Below are 25172 nucleotides of genomic sequence, written 5' to 3' on the forward strand. Positions count from 1 at the left end.
GGAGACAATTTTGTCGAGTAATTTTTGAAGTCACAAAATTGGAACTAATAAGGTTGAAAATTCACGTGAAATATCATATTCGTTGCGCTGTTAAATAATAATGTTTCGCTCTGCTGAATAATGACAATCGCTTGTTAGCTCCGAACGTAATTTCTGAATGGCCAGGGGGATCAAATCGGTCATCGGTCGTACACTTTAGAAGAATTGTAAGCGGCAAATAAATAAGTAAAGCTTCAGCGCAAAAGATAATGGAGGCCGACCAAGAAAAAGCGAAACGTGGCACTGCACGTGTGCAGCGGTCGCGTAGCGGCGTGCACACTGCAAGTCGAGCCTCACATCGCACCGATATCGGAAACCAGTCCTTAGCTACTCCTCATTACAAGACTCGCGCTGACCAGCGTAGAGAAGTATGGTCACAAAACCCCCATGACCGAAAGGACGCGAGGTCTTCATTCAGCAGTGGATTGACAAAAGGGTTGCGCATTATATTACATAGTCACGTGCATACATGGCTTAGCCCTTTGGATCTATTGCCATGTCAGATGTAAGGAGCGAGATGCATAATGCCCCAGAGATTTGAATGCCGGAGATGACGAAAAATAATCGAAAGAGAGATGTTCGCAGGTGAATTGAGTTTGACGGTCACAACCCATGCAGATACGCCTAACAAATGGAAACAGATTTTAAACAATATTGAAAAACACACTCCCCCTTCATGGCCATGATTTAAATACATTTCTCTGACCGGCATTTGGGTTAGGAGATGAGATGCGTAGAAGGGGGGGGGGGGGCGACCGATAATGTCGACACGAAAAGTGATTTTTCCAGTTGTGTCCAATTGGCAGCACAGAACCGAGAGCGCACAGTGTGCAATTTACATTGGCCAGGATGTTCAATGAGCATTCCTGATATGCTCCACACGATACACCGATTGGTTATTCAGCTATATTGCATAAAAAGGCATTATGCATTGCGGAGCAATATGGGTGAAAACCTATATAAGCAAAACTCCCATTCTACATCTCCACATAAGAATAGCCCACGGGCTTACTTGGATTCCAGACCAGTATTATCCAGCAGTATTTGTTTCAGCAAGAAAACTTTGGAACCTGTTTCACACTTTTGGGTCTCATCATCAAGCAGGCTTGTTAAACACATGCTTCTGGGTTATGACGTGTTGTTGGCAGGCACACTATCTAGAAAGGTCTGTTTCGCTTAATAACCCTTACCTCTCAAGAAAGTCCGAGTCTAAACAATGGGGGGCATGAGGAGCTAACTCAGCACTACCCTGTCCAGCCATTGACTGTTTTAAGTAATATCAGAGAGTGTTTCAAGAACAGAAGATACTCGTCATCTGTCAGCTGTCGGTGCGAATTTGATTAAAAAATAATTGCCTAGAGAATTGGCATGATAATCTGATTACCATGTGCAATTTGTGTCTCTCCAGTTTTGCTGCTAAGTGCCATACACATCGCATAACCAAGGACAGCAACGCCCTTGCGCGTGTGCATATGAGAAGGGCATCGAGTGAGCGGCGTGCACAACACCAAACGCTCAACTCACCTGACTCTCACTGGACACTGGCCACTCGCCTTACGCCATTGACCTGGGACTACTCACCACTCGCTTAACTGTCACTAAACACCGACGCTTATCACTCGCCACTCGCCACGCACTCGGTGATCATGCACCAATGGCCGGGGAGTGTCAAATCGGCCGTTTACATTTCCAACTTCACAAAAGCAACTGCCCAATCGACATATAACATTCCCCACTTCATATAAGTCTCTTTACCCACTGCCCACCCCTCGCACCTGAGCTGAGTGTGCCGGCCGGTCCAGCGTTTGGCGCGACTAAAGAATCCAGCCAATCGCTCAGCGCAGGTCACGTGACTTTGAGTGACGCCGGACAACGCCAGGGGCCGTTCCGATTGGTTGCTGACGACGAACATTCACCGGATGGACGGCATCGTTCGAGCGCACGCCGGGTACGGTCGAGGTTCAAAACGAGCGGATGAAGCGCCTACCTTGTCGTGCAGTCGGACGAAGTCTGCGTACCTCCGGAAGACGATCCAGCTGTCGTGCGCGTTCCGCTCCACGCGCACCTTGTACACCTGCAAGCCACGTGACAGGACAGGGTTGTCTGCAAACGCCCAGTTACCCGCGGGGTCATCTGGTTTTTCCCTCCAGATTTAAAATGAACATGCGTTCAAGAGCACTTTGCTGCTATGAATTTCCACACGATGATAAGCCAACTTCGTTGGGCTATCATTTGCGGGCCGCTTCTGAAACAAATAGCTGTGTAGCTCAGTGGGGGCCTTACCCAGTAAAATAAAAAAAATATATTTTAGTTTCAATGGGTGACCGTGGCTTCTGTTGTGCGGCAGTTGTGAAAATTCGGTCACAGTTCCTAGGACCACTGTTTCATTGCTTTTATGGCTTTATTTTGGTGATTTTCTAAAAGTTTTTTGGTTTGGCCATGTTTGTTTGTTGTAGTACAGAGTTAGACTGATGGCCTTAATCTAAGTTGTCTTGTGGTTGTTGTTGTTTAACTTGCATCCCACTGGGATATTTGCACAGGATTGGTGTACGGTGATTTTTTCTGCAATATTTTGCTGTCTTTTCTTGGATTTTCTGTTTGCACAGTCACTTTAAGATGTTTTCTTGTTCATGTTTTTGTTTTTTGTTTGTTGCGGTTGCACCCGATTCAAGAGCCGAATGGCTCACAGGGCTATACCTAATAAATGAACTTTGAGTTCCACGGCTGTGTAACGAGCGCCCTGCCCAGCGTCATTCGGGGGGCGAGGGCGGCGTTCAGACCCCCGACTCTGCACGCGCTTTATTCTCTCTCACTTTGTAATCTCTGAATTAGCATCTATTTATTTGCCGTCTTAGTTTTTCCTCCCCTTGGCCTGCCATGTATTTTTATTTCCGTGACGTACAGCGCCTTGAGTAATGAGCAGAAAGGGCGCATTTTTATAATGTAATTTATTATGATTACGAATCTTACTCTCAGTCGCATTACATTTCCGTGGTGGCCACTCCATCTAACTCGGAGTGACTTATCAAAGTCACTAATCGTTATGCACCCTTTCAGAAAACTGTTAACCCGTCCGGGCTTCGCCACTGCGATGGGGTTTCCATCAACTCTGTCGGTGAAGGAAAAGTTACTTTTGTCATTTGAGGCAGTATACGACTCCACCAAATGCTGCGCAAGGCGCAGGCACACACAGCCACTCAGCGACTATTACTATTGCATGTGACGCATTGCAAGGGCAAGCAAAGGTACACGCCTGGTTTCATCTGACCCAAGAGTAAAGTGTGCAGCTGCAGTCAGCATTTACATCACGCCCTGATTGATACAATTCAATATATATATTTTTTATAATGATAATAATAATTATAAAACGAACCACAGCATGCCACGTAGTCTATGCAGTCTATGCAGCATTCCATCGGCAGAGGCATGTGTCGCAAATTCGGTCACAGATTGATTTTAACGGCGACAATTTGGATCTCATCGCAACTGCATTTCAGAGACACCTGCAAGAATGAACTCTGTTATCCGACTTGTTTTGATGCCATCGAGTTTGCGCTTTTCCCATTTTCTCAATCTCACTCGTAGTTTGTGTTCGCCCGGTTATCCAAAGATGGAATGTTTCCGTACGAGCTCCGTACGTTTTGCGCCAATATTTAACCGATCAATTCTCACGCGCACGATTCGATGCGCGTGTCACGAGCATCAGACTCGACTTGAATCAATCATTCAATGTGTCATTACATGTCCAATGACGAGCACATCGTCATCATCATTATCAGCCATAGTTAATCCTCTGCTGGATGAAAGCCTCCCCAACACGTTACCCATCTCTCATGACCCTACGACGTAATAATCCACATAGCACCTGCAGATCCGCTGATTTCGTTGCTCCATCTCCACAACAGAACTCCGAATCAGAGGCGTTTCATTATTTGGTTACCACTCCGTCGCTTTATGTTTAGACCATCGGCCGTCATCCCTTCTAGTGACGCACCCTGCCCAAGCCCACGTTCTTTTTCTCAGCGGTCTGAAGGGCGTCGTTAACCTGGGTGTCTTCTCAAATCCATACCTTCCACTTTCTGTTTCTCGACATCATTTTACAGGGTGCACATCTCCTTCATACACTCCGTGCTTGGGTCCACTTTTTCAAAAAAGTTCTTAATGGTCACGTTGATTGTGAACCGCGTCTCTCGCAGAGGGCAATACATGCCATGATTAAAACCTTTCTTCTACAGGAACATTTGTAATTTACTTTTCATTATTAAATTCCGCTCTTCAAAATCACTCCAACCTTCTCTCGTCCGCCTCTTTATTTAATCATTTTACTTGTGCTGTGCTTTCAACAGCCATCCTTGGCGCGCGCACACACACACACTCTCAAGCAATGTGCTACAACGAATTAAAATACAGGCTACGGACTCGCCGCTAATTTCTAATTAATTCCCACCTCATTATCAATTCCGAGCACCACTGCGCGGCGCGGCGTTCGCACTTAACGCCGTCCTCGACTCGACAACGAAGCCTTTGCCGCAGCATATGCAGCGGATCGCGCCGGGCAGTGGCGGTGATGGAGCGCGCGTGCGCCGGGCGCGCGTGCGAGATCACATGGCCCGGTTGCTTTGCGGTGGGCGGAGAGCCGGAAGATAGTGTCAAGATAAGCAGCGATGGTGGTGGTGGGGGCCGCGGGATGAAGGCAGCAGTTAAGGGAAAAAATGAGGATGAAAAAAAATGCCATTACCATAAACTGCCCGCTACGCCACCCCGCACTGCTGAATCTTTTAGAGGAGAGACGATGACCCGGATGGCTCGTGACAACAGTTTAATCTACGAAATGTGCTTATTGTGTTTTATATATAAGTACATACTTACGTGAATAAACAAACAAACGAATGAATGCACGCACAATCCTGGGCTGTGGGTGTAGCAAGGAGCTCGGTGATATCGCAGGTACAATGAAAATGTTTAAATAGTAAATAGGCGTCTCTGGCTATTATCTAGACGATGTCTTCCATAAACATCCGCTTGCTCCCCCCGCACCCTCCCATCCACCCTCCGTGTTTCTCCCCCCCTCCCGCCCGTGCCATTGAATTTACCCAATGTAATTAAAAAGCACACGGTCAAGCAAACGTTATTTGCAAAAACAAAAATAAATCCCAACTCCGTCAGAAGACAGGGATTACTAAAGATTGGGACTGCTGCAAAAGCCAGGCGGGGGGGGGGGGGGGTAGAAGTAAAAACCAAAACCCCAACATCCACAACGCTTTCGATAAACCCCTGGCATCCTTGCCCAACAAAAAAAAAACACGGCATTTTTACGACAAATAACTGATTTGTCGGAGCGGGGACGATGTATTGTTGTTGTTGGCGATGCCGGGCACCACCGTCACAGGTCCCGGGAGAGGACGAAGCCACGGCGGTGGAGGGAGTCGCGTCTTTGCCCCGCGGTCCGTTTGATCGCGAGCGGCGCACACAGAGGGCCCTCGGTTAGACTTCACAAAAGCGGACAAAGAAGTACGGGGATCCATCGGGCCGTTTGATGTGTGGGCTTTCCCAGAGGGCCGTCTGCCGTGCCCGTTGAATCAGAGTCTTAGATCAGCTCTTGTGCGATCGAGCGCGTCCGTGTGGGTGAGTGTTCGCGCGTGCGTGTGTGTGTTCCCACGCACATTTAAGTGTATCGTACACGCGGCACGCCCGCGGTAGATCTCTGTCTCTTGATTGGCACTCCTGTGAGCGACAGAGCGGTGTTTCGCCATCGTGCAACTCCAAGCAACCCGTCTTTTTTTTTATCGACTTAAGGAAAATAAAAAAAATCCACCCGTTCGCCTCGAGACATCAGAATGCAAAAACGCGGGGAGCCACACGAATCGCAGCTGTGCGCGAAACGTGTTCCTGTCGATATTAGCTATTTTTTTTTTGTCCCTTTTCCCTTCGTTCAACAAAACTCACCCGCCGTTTGAAGCTCTGAACTGACCAGGCCGCACGTAGGTCAACTCCTGCCCACCTCTGCCCTGTCTCGCTCCGCAAATCGCACGTCCGCTTTATTTGCCTTTGGGTTGTAATTATACCCCCCCCCCCCCCCCCCCACGTGGAAAGGAGCACAATTGACGCTTTTCAAAGCGAGCGTTGGTTTTTTTTGGGCGCTTTCAGAATAATCCCACGAGGTTATAGTGCAGTTTTAGAGCTTCAGCTTACAATTAATGGCACTCCCCAACAAGGAATGCTACTTCCCACCTCACATTGTCGTGTAAACTAATTGGGGGCACGAGCCCTTCGCGATGGTGCGCGTGCTCACGGCACTTTCTGCTCACCACGGAGCTGGTACCGGCGGCATCGGCTTAAACCGTCCCCGATCGCGTGCGCACGTTTGTTCACGCCGGTGGTTCCGCATGATGCGCGTTCGTAAATCGAAACTGCTAAATTTTCCGTGCCTGCTAGTTTGTCTCATTCAAGTGACCTCGGGAGAACGGATCAGCAAAGGTCATCGAGTTTGTGCATTTTCACAAGAATAAATTCCTCCCTGCTTTTTCAAAACCTAAATTTTTTCACCCGCCCCCCCCCCCCCATCCTTAGGGTTCCATAAGCTTACACACCGACCCAAAGACTCGCACGCACTTACGTGATCCACATACTGACGTACAGATTCAGCAGAGGCTTACATTGGGACCCACGTCTTCTGCTTAGGCTGAAGCCACATCACTGCAATGGGGTCGGCTCCCCAGAACGTCTTTCGCCACGCGCTGCCATTCCGCGCCTCTCCCTCCGTCGCATTCGCTGCGTCCTCGTATCTCATTCTGCCGTGCCCCTTGCACGTCACCCTCGGGCCTCCCTCTCCTCCTCCTCCTGCCCCGTGGCAACGCAAACGTGCGCGTCGCAGGGGAGAAGCCGCACGAGAGATTTTCCGCATCGCGACGGTGCGCCGTAATATAATTCGTGGCATAGAATGCGACGCATTCCCAATTATATTTTTTCCAAGCACCTTGGCGGGGATCTTTTGTTCACGTTATGCTCCCAGGTAGCATTACGGGGTGTCATTTCGCGAGGGCTTTGAAGGACGGTTCCACGTACGAATGCCACAGCGCCGCTGTTACACGCCGGCTCTCGACATTCAAAAGCCGACGCGCCACTTTGATTCTCGAGTGGGGTGGGAGGGGGGGCTTCAAGGGCCTCAACGTGAGGTTTATAATTAAAACAAAACATTATAACACGTTTATCAACGTCCAAGGGAGTAACCTCGAACTAATTTATATATATTTTTTTATCAATATGCAAAGCGGGATGTTACAATGAGCATCAGTCGCCCGGCCTCCTGATGGGTTAGTTTCCCGCGCGTCGCGTGACCAAAGATTTCTTTAAACGTCGCGTTCGAATGGTGCGGACGAACCGCGCTACTCTGGCTCACACGTGAGTCCAACCCTGTGGCATGACCTTGAATAAAGAGGGGCGGGGTAAAGGGGAGGGGGACATACGAAAACTCGGGGGGGGGGGTCACGCCTGAGTCGATGCTATACAAACAAATGTTAAACATTAAATGTAATGAGTAACGATACGATCTGCGCTTGTCGATGGTGCGTTTCCCCCCCGAGCTCTCACACGCCGCGTGAGCGTAAGAGGACAGGTCAGCGATGCCCGTCGCTTAATTGCATTAATTGCGGAGAGCCTGCACGTTGAAGAAGCTCACGCATTACGAGGATCCCTCGGAGCTGCAGCGGATGGGCGCGGGGGCACGGTTTCCCGCCGTTACAACTCGATCCGATTTCAACTTCGCGCAGCCCTTAATTGCCTCGCTTACAAACTACAAGAGGCAAGAAAACGTCGTGATGAAAACCCTGGCGAACTTGGAAGCGATTACGAACTCGTGCAATTTTACTCCACCCGAAAATGAAGCTGAAGTGATTGCCACCAGTGCAAAATGTGAAATGCCGCATCGGCGTTTTTTGTTTACAATACAATAGTACGGGGGGGGGGGGGGGGGGGGGGCATTTAGCAGATCATCTAAACCAGGTAAGACCCAACAAAGTGACCTATCGTGTGGAAATTTATCGCAGCCAAATCCTCAAAATGCACGTGGAAAAAAAACGGAAGACCCGGGAAAAAAATCAATGCGACCGCAGGGAGAGAGAGACACGCAAACTCCAAATATACAGCAGCAGGCGTCAGGGTTTGGATCGAACCCACACGACCTCCTGCATGCCAGGCGAGGTAGTTGACATCTTGCCATCACCTCGAGAACCACCCCCCAATCCCCCCATGCTACACGGCTGTGTGGCTGGTGAGCTTGGTGCGACGCGCGCCGGCCAATCGAGCGCGAGTCTTCTGGTAAGTTGCGCGACCAACGACGCTTGCTACCCTAACAGTCCTCCCCCGCCGTCGCCACATTTTTCGTGAAGAGCATTCCTCCTTTTCCCTCTCGGGTGCCTCTGCGACAAAGCGCGCTAAATTGATCTTTTTTTGGGTTTAAACTAAAAACGTTCTGGCGCTGCTAGTTTGTCTCATTTAGACGATCCGACAAAGTTTTCCGAGTTTGTGCTTTTTTCGCGAAAATTACATCTCCCGCCCACTCACTCTTTTTCAAAACCGTACCTTTTCCACCTCTCCCCCCTCCCGCACCACACGGTTCTGTTCCCACTCGTTTTCAGAGCCGCAGTTTGATCACGGGAGACAGAAAGGTGGACGTTAGATCTGCTCCGATGTCGCATTCACTGCGCGCTCGTGTTTAATCATCAGGAAAGTGGCTAGGGTTTTTTGCGAGAGAGACTTCTGTAATGCGCACCGTCGATTTTTACCGTGGAATGTGGTCTTTTGCTGAGGTGCTGCCATCTCATCCAGAAAACTGTGAAAGTTGGCCTTTCTTCTTTTTTTTATAACAAAACCCACAATCCACATTCCATGAAACCATTACGTAAAAATTCTTCCCAACGCTCCTGAAACCAATTTCCTACTCTTCCATGCAAGCAGAATACGGTGAAATCCCGAGTGGCGTTGAGATTTGAAACATTTTATATTTCCTGAATAGAATTTCCGTGAAACCCGAAGCGATGTGATTTTGTGTGCACACGTGTGTATTTATCTTTGTGCGTGCGTGCGTGCGTATGTGGTGCTGGAGCGGGAGTGCATCGATTAGCGCGCCGCGCTATTAATCCGGCGACCCGAGTTCGATTCTCGCTCACGGCCAATATCTGAACCAGTCCTGGTACTCATTTGAGCCTGGTGCGGTGTGTTAACATTGCCACTGGTATGACAAAGGTGATTGTGTGTGGGACTGGCCACCCACCCCTCTCATGCACCATGCTGACCTTCATAAGTGCTCGTGAACAGCACCTGCCCCAACAATCTGTTAAGGCTATACGGGAGATCTTTGTCTGTGCAGGTGCTTGAATACATCCATACATGCATGTTTTAAAAAAAAAATTTGCCACCAACCCAGCTCTGCAGCCCGCACTGACAACAGCGGTGATCGGCTTTGTGTCCGGGGGAGCAACCCTCGACTGAGAACATCTCCCCAAGCGTCTCGGTGTCTACTGGACATCTGTGAAAAAGACATCTGTGAAAAAGCTCATCGCGTTTCTGCAGGATAAATATTCTAATTCTGTCTGGTTTTTTTTTTCACAAGCCTCTCTCTCTCTCTCTCTGCATGTGCCAGGAGGTAAGATTTTTTTTTAAATCTCTGCCACAATCACTTCCCACTCTCAAGAGCTGACGTTGACAGATTGATGGAAACCGGCAATAACGCCACATTTACTTCTCTCAGCCTTTAGCACTCAAATCAGGACCAAAATCTGCCTACGACCGAAATCACTTGGAATGTTATCGCGGCTCATCAGATCTCGGAAGCTGAACAGCGTTGAGCCTTCATAGTGCTCTGACGGGAGTCCACGCGCATAAAACAGGTGCAGTGCAGAGCAATGCACCGCGGGACCGCACTCCGATGCTTTCAAATCTATGCTCCCCACCGTCGCCGACAGAGTGACCATGGTGAAATTTTGTCAGCCGACTCCTGCGACCCACGAAGACGTGTGGGAGGCTTTCATCCGGCAGTGGATTGACAAAGTGGGGGGCGCGCACGCCTTCCGTGTGGCGCCAACCTTCACAAGCTGCTCGCTATCGCGCCCTGGCGCACGCATTTCCCGCTGCCAGCTCCACCACCCTCCCCACTCACCAGCAACCCAGCTACCTGGCTACCCCCCTCTCACAGCCTACATTCTTCGTGCGCTATACGCAGGGCATCCTTAAAAGCACTCCGCTGTTTCCAACGCTGAACACGTGACGATTACAGGCAGCATCGCGGCACTCGCGGCATCTCTAAGTTTTTTTTTCTTCTAGATTTGAAGCTTTCGTGACTGCAAGGATTCATACTCTTAGGTTTTTTCGACAAAGTCACGTAGGTAAAAATAATAAAAAAATTAATAAAAGTAATAATAAAAAAAATACTAATCACGACGTTTTCGGAGGCAACACAAGTCTCCGTCATCAGGTGGGACCGTCACAGCTAGATTTACTGTGTGTTGCCTCCGAAACGTCGTGATTTATTATTTTATTTTTATTATTACTTTTATTAAATTTATTATTTTTTTACCTACGTGACTTTACCGAAAAAACCTAAGAGTTTGTCTCTGGGTTTGCCAGTTGCCAACCCGGGAACCATCGGGCGGTTGACGCGATTCCACCCCCCTGCGCGCCGTGGAAAACACCGCGCGGGAGGGCCGGCGGGCCGGCGTGCGGCATTCGCGGAAAAAATAATAATAAAACACCACCACAAATACCCGGTGCAATTTAACGGCAGGCGACCAGACGGTGGGGGGGTGGGGGGGGAGATTCATTAACGCCGAGCGACAACAAAATCGGCGCTCGGCAAGGCCCTCTTTAAAAATTAGCATTCAGGGGCGGTATCTCGTGCAACGTTTTCTGGGAGCTTTTTCGCCGTCCCCTTCGCGAGCGCGCTCTTGCATTATGCACCGTCGATCAATAATACATCAGGCTCTCCTCCGCACGGCTGCTCGCCGTAGCTCACCGTGCACCGCGCGCGTGGGACTGCGCCTTGGGGGCACGAGACCTACAATGAGCAGCCGCACGCTTCGGGTCTCTCCATCGGACGGGCAAACGCGAAAAGTTTGCACGGGGGGAGTTGCGCTCGTCGGCGGTGCACGAGTTGCTCCCTCCGACGATGCGCTGCGTAATGCGCGCTCGGGCAAGGTCGCAGGAAAACGATCCTCGGAAACTGTCGAATATGCCACAATTTAGTTTTCATTTAGATTTCATTAAAAAAATGCGGGACTGGTGCATCATGGTCTGTGGATTATACGCAGAGGGCAAGACAGTGGTCTGTCATTCTGGTAAGGTTGAGAACCACTGATTGATGGTATAATATTCGTGCATTATCATCACCTCCAGACAATTGCGACCACAGATATTCCCACCTCATTATCTAGTTTTGTGGGTGTACTAATTGGAAGATCTGCACTGTGAATCAATTTACCTGACGTGTTACTGGTCTGTTAGCCACGACTGCAGGAAGCCAGACTCTCTGAGAGACCATGGCCATGAACAGCCCTCTGTGTCAATCTACTGCTGGATGAGGTGCGCTGGTTGTGGGGGATTATTTGACCATTTCACCGTGCTCATCGGTGCCAGTTGGTGGATGTGCGGAGACATTAATTATCTACGTCTGTGCTCTCAGGTTTCCTGCGTGGAAAGTGGGCCCCGTGGCTTTGCATAAAACTTGACAGCTGGCTCGAAAGATAAAAAATAAAAAAAACAGCAGAGGTAACGTGGCACGGAACTACAGCACAACAATGGATGTTGTTGCACCATCCTACGCTGCCCACAAAGTAGCCAAGGCGGCAGCCTACTAGACATGTCGTACATGTCTAGTAGCGCTATCCAAGCGCCAACCTGCTTAGCTCGACAGAACTGATGCGATTGGGTACCATCCAGGTTGTTTGGCCACAGGCTTGATCGGGCTGGGTTCACAGCTCCTCTCAAATCGAGGAGGGAGGCAGCAGAGGTCTTGTGTGGGCCACCATTGTGGGGATACATCCCTCAGGCACGGTCAACTCGGTTAGGCCAACGGTACATTTCGTTGCGCAGGGCCCCACGTCAGCGTCTACCTCGTTATAATCATCATCACAATCATAATTTTCACTCATAAAGTGCATTTCACCCGGAGATCACAAGGCGCTGTACAAAATATACACACGCAGGCACACACCAATAAACATCCAACCCCAAAACAAAGGATTCGAGAAGTATAAAAAGCCCTTAAAAATAAGTTGGATTTTAAGGTGCGATTTGAATAAAGTGAGGGGGAGGGGAGGGGAGTCAGCGGAGCAAACGTCCAGTGGAGGTGACTTCCAAAGCCTGGGGGCCACGGGAGACAAGCCCCGCTGGTCAGCCGTCACCGTACAGAGGCGGCGACCTCAGAACACTCAACAGGCCTGGCTCGGAAGACCGACATACTCTCGTTGGAAAAAAATGGGGCAAAGGAGATCCTGCACATATGAGGGAGCAGCATCACCGAGGGCCTTGTAGGTGAGAAGAAGAATCTAGTGGCGGCCCTGGGCTTAATTTTAGGTTAATCAGAGGTCATGTCGACTCTAAAATCAGTTTCAGCTATTTCCCAATGGCACACACTGCGGTATTGCTGGCAGGTTGGTCGGACGGCTGAATGGACATTGAGCTACACTACTGGCCGTATGCACACGACGAGTTGATTTCCGACTTGTGGAGAGAGGCTCGGGATTTGTGACCAGTTGTGCCGATTGCTCGCCGGAGGAATTTGAAAAGAAAAAAGTGTTCATCACAATTGGGTTCAGATCGTAAAAAGTTTTTCACTATAAATCCTTTATATGCGTGTTCAATGGGCCACAACCCAGCCCACATTGGTCTTTGAAACGGGTGGCTAGAGTCCTCTCGTCCTCTGGCTTGAGATGGCTGCCACCTATGGGTCAGATGATTGCCTGCCACCATTAAGCAATTGGTAATTAAATATAATTTTTTTTTCCTAAAAAGTGTAACATTTTGGAAAAAAAATTTCACGAAAATAAATTGTCACGCACAACGAGTCTGTGTGCAAAATGTCAGCACGATTGGATCACGGGAAGTGGGTTAAAAAACGACCGAAAGATTTGCACGGTCGTAAGCGCGCAAGCAAGCAAGCAAGCGAACTTAATATAAAAAATTTAAAAATAGAAACGGCTCGCTACATGTGCCGACTTGATTGAAACACGCCAGAACCGAGGAAAAAAAACTGCAACAAGGATTTCTAATGGCTCTAAATATAGTCAAAAGCGGCCTCGGGCAAGGGTAGTTTTTTAAAATAATTTATAATCCGTATTAATACGTAATATGTACTTTTTGAGGGATGTGTGCTCAAATTCCTGAGAGTGAAATTAGCTGGCGTCCGCTCGAATGTGTGAGTTGTCCAGAGAGTGTAAATAAATAACGGGCCAAGGCATCGACCTCGTGCATGTTGCATAACTCGTAAATGCACTTATACTGCACGGATTTGTCCACCATTTTAAAAAGAACTTTCAAGCACAATGTTGATTAAGCGACACGGCTCGTTTTGGCATTAAAATCTGATTAAGTTAATAATGTATTGGTATTAAGCCGTTAAAAGTAACCAGCAGTCACGATGAAAACCAAATAATATATGGTCCAGTTGTTGCTATAGCCGTGGCCATTTTAATAATTTGTGAGGGGGAATATTAATGAAGTGGATGCTGATGGTTTTACTCGGGCTTTTCTATTTATTCATAATTCATTAGTGTTCAGCGTGTGAAACTTATTGTTGTTGTTATACCTGCAATGCTTTCTGCCCAATTTTTATTCTAAACTGCCAATTTTCTTACCCTCTCTCCGTACATGAAATGCCCTGCACCCTCTGCACGGGCCCACAATCGAGAAGCTTATTTTATAGTTGCTTTGTTAAAAAGTCCAGCTCCGTCACTTGTAGGTCTGTAAAGTGAATGGATATTACTCTGGCCAAAGAGGTTGACCTTCCCCCTCAGCTCTTCCAAAGTGTTTTTTTTGTAGTATGTAAAAAAACAACCCACCCTGCTAATGCAGTGTGGCCTCCCTCTCTCCCTCCCTCGTGCCCCCCTGCTCCACCAATCCCTACATTATCCGCATTACCACTCAAGTTTCCTTCCTCTGTTCCAAACCTTCACATTCTCAGCTCCGATTGACAAGGTGCGAAACAAATTGCAGGAGCGTCATCACGAGTCCTGGATCACACTCCTCGTGGCACATTCGCGAAGCCGTAATTAAAATGGACGGAAGCCAACGACGGCTGAAGAATCATCCCTCAGAATCAAGACAGAGCGTAATCACAGCCCCAGTTATTTTCGTCTGTCATTCTCTCTCCCCCCCCCGAAACTTACAATTAGCATGCATGAAAAAACACGCTGTCGAAATAACAATCAAGTAATAAACCGACATCGTGCCTCATCCACTTGTGCTGGGTTTAAACGGCAACAGGAGATCACCCCTGTGCCGGCACGCTTGCACGACCGCGTTTAAATTCGATTTTGCAAAAAAGAAAAGAAAAGTGCCAGTAGATGCTTTCCCACAAAAAAAAACAGCGGTCTACTCGTGAACATAAAAAAAATGTTGCCATGTCCCTTACGTTTTATGGGAACCTGGTGACTTCAGTTCGATCGCTGGCCACGCTTAAAAGTCTAAACCAGTCCTGGGCTCCCCCCCCCCTTTACCAACCCGCACTGACCATGGTCAGACACCCCACAGACACCCCCCCCCTTCTCCCCACCGCTGGCCGAAAGGAAGTAGGGATGCATTCATCCAGAAGTGGCTTGACAAAGGACTGTAAATTAACTTTTGCAATATAAATACATTCGTGGTTCAGTAAATAAATCATAGGTGGTCGAAGTAGAGCTACATGTTACAGATTCCACCCAATTACAGACCGTTAGAAAAAGGTTACGACTATGAAAAAAAAGTGTAAATCACAGCGTGCAGTGCAGAGTCGTGGTTGTTAAAGAGTCATAATTCAGTTTTTTTTCCAAATGGTAAGTCACTCTACGTATTTATATGAATGTAGATTTAAACAAGCCGAGCTATTGTCACTTACTCGGTAATGACAACCCAAAGTATGCTGCTAAATTATATTATGCTTTATAAAAATATAACATTTCAGGGTCAGAGGCAGGTCAGACCTGTCAAGACACGTTCATGTCCGAATTTAATTAAATCAGTACCTTTCCAGTGATCGTCATTCGCTTCGTGATCGGTCCAGTAGTTTTTGGCAGAGCATAATGTAGACACCTAATAAACCCTGACCTGATCCATCCCGAGTTGGTAATTTTTCTTACAGATGTTGTTATGATTAGTGTCCAATACGTGTGCAACACCGCATAGATTCTTCGATGTAAGTAAAATTCCTCCACGCACGATATACATATCGAATCGTGCCTGAAAAAATCCATTATTTGTTGAACACATGCATTGGTATTTGAATTTTTTTAAGATACAGGGATATATTTTTAATCATAGCCTGATCAGGTTTTTTTTGCCAAGGCCCTCTGCCTGGCTCCTGGGCCTAGACCACCTAGGTGACAGGAGAAGGCAAGGAATAAGCCTCCCTGTCTCTACTTTATTATACATGGATGGTGATTACAATCATTGGCTCTGGAATGCGTAAATAGTGTCGGAAAAACAGAATCAACCCAGACACCCATCAGAATATGACAATAATATTTGCATTTATATTGCACCCGTACTGATATTAAACAACTCAGAGCAATTTTATTAACCACGCGACATCGCTCAACAACATCGCGTGGAACAAAATTCACTGTTTGGCTCCCATCTTTCCACGTCCCGGTACCCTCTCTCTCTCTCAAGAAAACGGTCGAGGACGACTTACTGTAAACTTGGCCCTCTCCTCCGTCACTTCGTAGCCGACGATCGTCGGCGTGAAGGGGCTCGCTTCTCCCTCAGGGCCCTGCCCCGGGCCTTGCCCTCCGCGAGCCGACAGAGACGCGCTCCGAGGCCTCACCGAGAATTCCACGCTGGGGCAGCCTCGCCCCGAGCTGAGCCGCGTGCTCAGCCGCGGGCTGTCGGGTTGGGGGGCCGTCTCGGCGGACCCCCGAGAGTTCGCATCGCCCGCGGCGGCGGCGGCGGCGGGGGGCCGCCAGCCCCCCGCGGCCTGCATGTCCCAGACGAGCGACTCGGAGCCGCAACGCCGGTGCTTGGTGACGACGGCGGAAGCCGCGGTGACGGCCGGCCGAGACGCCGCGACGTTGGCGGAGTTGCGGCTCAACTCAGGAGCCTGGGAGGGGCTCGCCATTGTCAATGCGCCCCCCTGCCCCCCACCGTGACCTGACCTGAGAAAGGGCAACCCAAACAATTCCACAGACACATATTGAGTTTCATAGCTATGCTGGAAAACACCTGTGACATGTCACCGTTGAATTCTCCTGAAACCCATAAACAACTCAACAAAGACAAGTTGGTCCTGTGGGATATGCAGCTGCTATCGTCATCATAATTATGCTAACAGCCTGCATCGGCTATACGGGCGCCTATCCAGGCTGGCACGGCACACGAGGGGGTGGGTGGCAAAAACGCCACGCCTGCCCGTCTTTGTCTCCCTCGTGGAGATGTTTACACACTGCATCAGGTGCACATTTTAGGCTGAGGGGAGGCCCAAGACTGCTACAAATATTCATCACCGATGTTGGCCGTGAGTGGGAATCAAACTCGGCTCGCTGGGTTCATAGTGCAGCCCGCTAACTGCTTCACTCCTACTCCCCTCGAAGCTAAACAAAGACAACAAATAAAGACAGAGATGCCCCCCCCCCCCATGGCTTGAACACACTATTGGGGCAAGTGCGGCTAGCAAGCACCTATGAAGGCCGCATGGCACACGAGGGGACGGGTCGCCAGCACCACGCCCAGGTCAAAGACAAACATCCCCAACAAACCCTTTAATGACTTTTCCGGTAAATGCTTAAAGCAAACACCGATGAAGGCCGGTATGGCGCAAGAGGAGATGTGACCAGCACCCCGCCTGACCGGCCTTGTGTCCACCATAGCGCTGATGTTTACTCAACTCTAACAGATACTCAATTAAGGCCGAGTCGACCTAGGAGAGGGCCAGGAATGTGTTCAGAAATCACTGAGGTTAGCCGTGGTCGGGAATCGAATCAGCTCACCAGATCCGTAGTGCGGTGCGTTGCTGTTTATCGGATGGCGAATCACAGAAGTTTTTTGTCGATCACTTTGTGGCCATAGATAAGAGAGAGTCGTTGATAAGGGGGGGGGGGGGGCGTCACAGATAAGAAAGTTTCTCTGCACTGCTGATTCCCAACTATCTTTCAGGAGTGAGGGACACAAATCCTCTTGGTGGATCACCAGCTCCGCTGAAATCGAGTCGATTTGGACGTGGCTCGAATATATTCGCCCTGTTCCACAGCATCCCGACAGTAACGAAGTCCTCTATACATCGACACATTGTATAACGGCACACATGGCATACACACGTAAATCACACGCTGCATACCTAACCCGTTGTAGAGTGTGCACGCAGTGCCATTCATACATCCGTGCATATAAAACATACGTGCTGTCACGCACCGTACTCAAATACACGACAAGTCACATTTGCACGTCCATGCACTATGGTGCACTAACCATTTGCCCCATCACATGTTGTATATATACTACACGTGGAGAAAATGTTTAGTGCACTATGCTGCAAACTCAACGACCGGCGACGGTCAACACGAGCGGAGAGCCGACTGGTCCAGAGGCCCAGTCGCCCACCACCTCGCGCCCTTTCAACAACCCACACCGACCACCACCACCACGGTGAAATGTGGCCAAACGATCCCCGTCGTGACGGACGTTGCGTGCGGTGGCCTTCATCCAGCAGTCTGGCCACAAGCGGTCTCGTGACCAAAGTTGCCAAGAGCCCTGCCGTGCTCACGAGTAGGATCGTTGTGCCCAAGTGCACATCGGCGATCAAGATCACCTCTTTGCAGGGCACATGAGGACAATTTGCCTCGAGGGGGGGGGGGGGTCTGCCCCAAAGCTTTTCAACATCTTCACCAATGACTCGCCCGCCACAACGTCCCAGATACGCATTAGTCTAGCAGGCCAAGCCTGTGACTTTGCCAGCCTCGAGACTACCCCAATGGAGGGTGCTCAGATCATCGTCGAGGACTATTCAGGAAGGCGGCGACTTCAGCCGAGCACGAGCAGCAGCACGGTGTCCACCCCCCACAGTCGCGTGTGTTCCGCCCAGCCAAATGGCGCCAGAGCCGGACCAGAGGCTCTCGGTACGGCGGAGCGGACGTGAACTCGGGCCCTTCCTCGCCGTAGCGCCGGATCGAAGGCTCACGTTCACCGACGCCACCTTCGAGAAGCCTGCTGGGTGAGCGTCTGCCCACGGGAGCCGCCTCGCTTGCTCCGCTGGCTGGCTCGACGTGGGTGCTGTACAGGACTCAGGGGGGGGACCCCTCGCATTCGAGTGACGTGGCTTTGGAGCAGGGAATCCTACAGCTGGGTGGACCCGGTCGGGCGGAACTCGTTTGGTCGACGCTCGACGGGCCGAATCTCTTTGTGAGAATTATCTCTGGTGCGCCGAGGCCAACACTACCGCCGTGGCTCCCGGTGACATTGATCAAAATAAGAATCTTTATTTAGACGAGAGGCGTTTGATGGGTGACGAAGAAGCTCTTTTTTCACAGACGTCCAGTAGGGGAGGGTCGGCAATTTACAACAAACCACCACCGCCCCTCGCCACCGATTTGACGCCAAGCTGTGGTGGCAAAGACGTCGGGCAAAGTTTTTCCCAGCACCTGAATTGCCACTTCACACCGTGTTCAAGTGACAGGAGGAGCACCCAGAGGGCTCCAGTGCAGGTGTCAAAAGAAGCCTCCGGACTCAACGCCGTCACATCCGCACTAACCTGTGGCGTGGATCGAACGTGCTGCGATTCCGTTCGCACAATTACCCAACATTGATCTTCTGTGTCGTGTCAACCGTTATTGTTGTAGTCAAGGTCTCTTAGATAGAGGAATGATCCATGCGGGCTCTGTGAGACAGAGGTCGCAACCGGGTACCCGATACCCGTACCCTACCCGATACCCGGCTACCCGTACCCAGCCGGGTATGGGTACGGGTACCCATTTGCGACCCTGGTGCGGCCGGGTACGGGTAGGCCGTGAGTCACTGGTGAGCAACTGTTTGTCACTCATTTCCCAACGTCTTGTCTCTTCTCACAATTCAAGTTCCTAGAATCAACCCACCCGCGCCTGCAACATGGCTTCATCCCAGAGGTCGCAATCAGGTACCCGATACCCGTACCCTACCCGTGTACACCGGCCGGGTACACGGGTAGGGTACGGGTACGGCCGGGTACGGGTACCCGTTTGCGACCCTGGTGCGGCCGGGTACGGGTAAGGAATCAAACCCCGTTTGCGACCTCTGCTGTGAGATAGGGGGGGGGGGGTATCACGTGGTCTCTGTGAGACAGCAGTGTAAAAAAAATACTGCAAGGCGTAGCAGTACATGCTGAAACACATGATAACATGTACATGCTATGTACATGCCATGTACATGTTATCATAAACAGTACACGTGTGACATACATGACACGCATATTCCGTGGTACACGCGCACATTTAACGATGGTGATGTTGAACAGCGTCATGCAGACATAATCAGTGTTGTTATAAATCCATTATATATGCAAATTGTATTCGTAACACGATACTAAGCGTACATCACATCCACATATACATACACAAGCGTCACATCTTCTCCGCACGTTGTCACGGATACAACGTAGACATGTTAGAACTACCCACATACACACATTACATTTACAGTACTTCACACCGGACATAATCACATCCTACAATCTACACAGCACACGTGCTGCCGAACATAGCCCCCGCACATGTCACACGCATGTTACACGCATGTTATACACACGGTCACGCAATCACATCGCGTGCCGTACACATGTTGGGTGGATGAAATGTATCCGGAAGCCTGGACACAACGCACACCCTTTAAACAATGGACAAATCGTATCATCATCATCATCATCACACACGGTGCAATGTATGCGATGTGTAACACGAGTGAACGATTCCACCCTTGTCAACCCACTGCTGTTAAGACGATGGGGAGGGGGGTGGTACAGTGCACGTCCATACTTCACCACGCTGGTCAATGCAGATTTGTTGTCCCAGCAGCGGCGTAGCACAGTAACAATAAACGATGTCGATATGATGATGATAATACTGTATATATATTAAACATAAGATGTGCGAACACGCGGAGAGGAAACCAGCAGGTGTCGGGACACTATCCGGAAATCCTTTTCGTCTCGATGCCGGCTTATTAACATAACCACACGAGATAATTCACGATGCATCATCATCATCATCACCACATCATCACCACCATCATTACCTTCTCAACACCACAGCGGATGCCTGAGATGCACCTTCCTACGTCTCGCGAACGGCATCACAGTCAATAGCAGCAGCAGCAGCGGCCTTTACAACGCAGCGGCGGTAGTGGTGGTGATGGTCGCGTGTGTGTGTTGCACTGTGCTCCGTGTGTGTGTGTGTTGCAGTGTGAGTGTGTGTGTGTGTTCCGTGTGTGTGTGTTGCACTGTGTTCTGTGTGTGTGTGTTGCAGTGTGAGTGTGTGTGTGTTCCGTGTGTGTGTGTTGCACTGTGTTCTGTGTGTGTGTGTTCCGTGTGTGTGTGTGTTGCACTGTGTTCCGTGTGTGCGTGTTACGTGTGTGTGTGTGTTGCACTGTGTTCCGTGTGTATATGTTGCACTGTGTGTGTGTTACACTGTGTTCCGTGTGTGTGTGTTGCAGTGTGAGTGTGTGTGTGTTCCGTGTGTGTGTGTTGCACTGTGTTCTGTGTGTGTGTGTTCCGTCTGTGTGTGTGTTGCACTGTGTTCCGTGTGTGCGTGTTACGTGTGTGTGTGTGTTGCACTGTGTTCCGTGTGTATATGTTGCACTGTGTGTGTGTTACACTGTGTTCCGTGTGTGTGTGTGTGTTGCACTGTGTTCTGTGTGTGTGTGATCCGTGTGTTTGTGTGTGTTGCACTGTGTTCTGTGTGTGTGTTCCGTGTGTGTGTGTTACACTGTGTTCCGTGTGTGTGTGTGTTGCACTGTGTTCTGTGTGTGTGTGATCCGTGTGTGTGTTGCACTGTGTTCTGTGTGTGTGTTCCGTGTGTGTGTGTTACACTGTGGTGTGTGTGTTGCAGTGTGAGTGTGTGTTGCAGTGTGTTCCGCGTGTGTGTGTTAGAGCCGGATCTTCTCTGCCACTCGCAGGAGCTGTCCAACTTATCCGGAGCGGACCCGGTTCCAATCACGACGGTCGCTGTTTATCCTTTCGGTTTTTTTCTTCTTCTCGATTTGTTTGTGCTTCTTCCTTTCCTCCCCCATCCCCACCCCAAGCTAAGCAGGCGTTCAGCCTGGATTATATTACTCTATTTCTCGGACGGGGGATTTTACCAACCCGTACGAAATACAACAGCGACAACAACTAAAAACTCACCACATTCGTCAATGACACTGTGGCCGTAAAATAAACTAAATGTGATAGGGCGACGTTTCGGGCAATGCCCCTTCATTGTACCTGTGCATAAAAAAAGTTATTTGTTATAGGCTACTGCCGTGGGGGGAGGGGCAGAAGGGGCTTGTGTGCAGTGAAACAAAATCAGTTGTTGTACGATACCGATATGCTCCCGCTACACGTTTCACCAACCAGCACTGGACCAGCGTGGTGAAGTATGGTCATGTAACATCCACGATCCTCACGGTGTTTGGGAGGCCCTCATCCAGCAGTGGATTAACAAAGGTCTGATGTACATGTACTCGACTTTCATACACGGTTATCAATGACCGCACCACGTGCTTTCAGGTGTAGATTGTGACGTGTGCATTAGGGGTGTTGCAACTTCTAGATTTGAAGTTTTCGTGACTGCAATGACCCATACTATTTGGTTCTATAAATAAAATGAAAACAACTAAATTTGTAGTTGTTTTCATTTAGATTTTTTAGATTTCATTTTTATTTTATTATTTTCACCTACGTGACTTTACCGAAAGAACCAAAGAGTATGTGTTGCAACTTATGCATCGATCCATTGAACACTGGTATTGTACCGTACTATAATATCAATTCGTAAATTGATGCTATAAATCCTTTATTGACACTATAAATCCTTTATATGCGTGGCATCGGTTTTATTTTATTATTCATTTCTGTTTTTCTTGAGTAAGAGTTTCATTTTGATCACATTGGTATTTTAAATAAAATATGAAAAAAAAAATTCCTAAAAAGTGGAACATTTTGGAAAAACATTTTCACGAAAATAAATTGTCACGCACAACGAGTCTGTGTGCAAAATGTCAGCTCGATTGGATCACGGGAAGTGGGTTAAAAAACGACCGAAAGATTTGCACGGTCGTAAGCGCGCAAGCAAGCAAGCAAGTGAACTTAATATAAAGGATTTAAAAACATAATAATACAGTCTCCATAGATCGAATTGTACATTTTTATCGGGGGCAAATGTAAAGGTAACTTAAGGTGTATAATACTACCGTAATTGTTTTGATGCTATCCATTTGCAGCCCTCTGTGTCACTCATGCGGGTTGTTTGACCATACTTCACCACGCTGGTCAGTGAGGGATGCTGAAGTCGGGTTGATCAAGGACTGGTCATATCTCTAAATGACGAGAACCCCCATCATAACAGAACAATATTATCGGCCGGAAAAACATGAGATTTAAAAAATACTCAATAGTTCAAAGTTATCATCCACCACTGACATTAGCCCTGACCGGGCATCAAACTCGGTTGGAATGGTTCATAGCGCAGTGTTCTTAAAGAAGCTCCCAACACGAGGAGCGAAACGTCGGACATCCTGCCGAAGAACACTTGGGTACAATTCCAAAACACGCGCACACAAAGGGAGCCTCACAATACGACCGTTACGTGCACTCCAGCGTTACACTTGTCGATTAAAAACCGGGGACACATTAGGACAACGGCCTATTTTTGGATTGAGTTATGGCTCAAGATAAGACATTTGAGTTTTCAGACCCGTCACAGATAAGAGGCGTTTCGCTTTCCTGGCGATTACATCAATGCGACAGTGACGAAAATGCCGATTCAGTTTGAAATGTGCGGGCTCAGCTGAATTTCGGATTAGATTCGGAATTGGCACTCGACTCGTATGCACGCCCCACACACACCCTCCTCACCGCAATGCCAGAGGCCTCCTGTGATTGGGATGTTGGGCCATTTACAAGCACGCGTGTTTGGCTTTTGGGAGGACACTGGAGAGAGAACCCCACACACGAGGGGATAACGCTCAAAATAAGTTCAAGTAGACATCACCTGCAAAGCCATCTCTTGGCCACGTCGCAGCCAAAGCTTACTACACCTGGACATTTGAGGTAGCATTTACAAGTAACCGTACTCTACGTCGCCAGCTTTCAATCTGCTTGGCTTCTCTAATGAGATGGGGGTGCATGCAGCGTGGATTGTTCGTAATCCACTGGCTGATATTGATCAGTCCCCAGTCCATGAATGCAGTGTCTTCTGTGCATTATCTTGCATTTGCATTGTACTGTACATGCAGTGGGGTGTCTGGATACCAGGAATGATGAATCGTTGGGTGGAGTTGGATGCTTGCCTGCTGATCTGTGTGCTTTTCTGTCTGAATGTATTATACCTTGCAGGCGAGAGTTTGAATAACTGAATAGCGAAACCTTTTCAGTGTGACATTCAGCAACTGAAGATTGTGTGAGTTGTCACGTTTTAGGGTCACAATTCGATAAAAAAAAATCAACAATTGTTATATTTTTATTGTATCGGCCTCTGGTGGATGCAGGGGTCAGTGAACCTATGAGATGAAAAACATGTTCGAATTAAAAAATGCGATTTATTCTATGTATCATTTCACTTAAAATCTCTTATATAAGCGCACAATTTTATCGATCTGTGATGAACGCTGCACTTTCCGTCGTTTTCATGCAGGGGGCGCTGCAAACCTACGCGCCCCCTGCATGAACGACGGAGGCGCAGGGACAGACGTTCGATCACGTTGGAATCGATCTGCAGACGGCGGTCTTCTCGCACGGCCAGCTCTGTGTCGCCTCATCTCGATCCCGCAATCCCAACCAGGTGAAAGTCCGCATCGAACCGAACCCCCAGCAAGGCCATCTACTTAACGACGAGAGAAAATTCACGCGAAATGTCGTTTTCAATTAAGTCTTCCAGATGTAAAATGATTTAAGCTTTTGATGAAGAAATACAATTATCTAATTAAAAACAATACAATTCTAAGATGTTTCATTTTAAAACTTCAAAACGGAGCATTCGGTGCTTGTGTGAATGCATCGTTCGTGTGAAGCCTGCTCTCAATCGAAGGCCGTAAATGGTTGTGAGGGGCGCCAAAGACGCCCCCGAACAACCCCTAACCGATAATAATTGGTGAATCGATGCATTTCTACACCAATATCGAATACTAAACACATAGCCTATTAACCATTTATTAGAAATCAGGCGGTGATGACCACTTGCGTTGCGATCGAAACGTCGTGATTTGTTTTATTTTATTTCTAACTACGTGACTTTACCGAAAGATACAAAGAGTATGGATTCCTGCAGTCACGAAAGATTCAAATCAAGATTGATCCCTAACCACTTGAAGGTAAGCTGGAGTGATGAAGTAAGAGGGGCGTTGACATTTATGATTGCAGCTATTCTATCCTTGCGTATGTTAAGGCTCTGAATGCCAATGTCAAGGTTTGCTATCAACGAGAAGGCTTTAGCAGACAGTTCGAGAATTGTGGTTTTTATATATACCAACCAATACAAGAAAAACTTTTAGCAGTACAGAGAGAAGGGCTGGTTTATTTCAATGCAACTGCAAATGAATGCGGTGCAATGAATGGACTAGTGATGTCATGTACAGACACACACATGGCCTTCTCGAGTGAATGGATTCACAATAGTGATGGCACAGGCACGCGGTGGCGAGCACGTGTGAGCAAAGTATTTACGATCTCTAGGAATTGTGGAGGAATATACTGAATATCCACAACAGTCATTTCCCAGCCAAACAATGCT

The 25172-nt window shown here is 48.7% G+C and overlaps 1 protein-coding gene across 2 annotated transcripts in view; it reads right to left on the reverse strand.

Annotated features, from left to right (window-relative positions):
* Nucleotides 1-21366, reverse strand: part of SNX16 (sorting nexin 16) — a 38772-nt gene extending 17406 nt beyond the window's left edge. Inside the window, exons 1-3 of one of the 2 annotated variants that reach the window (XM_061548657.1) lie at nt 20482-21366; nt 15920-16379; nt 2027-2113 (exon numbers count right to left, since the gene is read on the reverse strand). In XM_061548657.1, coding sequence (XP_061404641.1) covers nt 2027-2113; nt 15920-16342 — 510 coding nt within the window. In that variant the 5' untranslated portion in view covers nt 16343-16379; nt 20482-21366. Of the gene's footprint in view, nt 1-2026; nt 2114-15919; nt 16380-20222; nt 20386-20481 lie in introns of those variants that run through there. The other variant, XM_061548658.1, reaches the window with a different exon arrangement.
* Nucleotides 21367-25172: the final 3806 nt, after the last annotated feature.

This window comes from Lethenteron reissneri, chromosome 9 (assembly GCF_015708825.2).
Source record: "Lethenteron reissneri isolate LAM-NWPU_2019-01 chromosome 9, ASM1570882v1, whole genome shotgun sequence".
NCBI classification, from domain to species: domain Eukaryota; kingdom Metazoa; phylum Chordata; class Hyperoartia; order Petromyzontiformes; family Petromyzontidae; genus Lethenteron; species Lethenteron reissneri.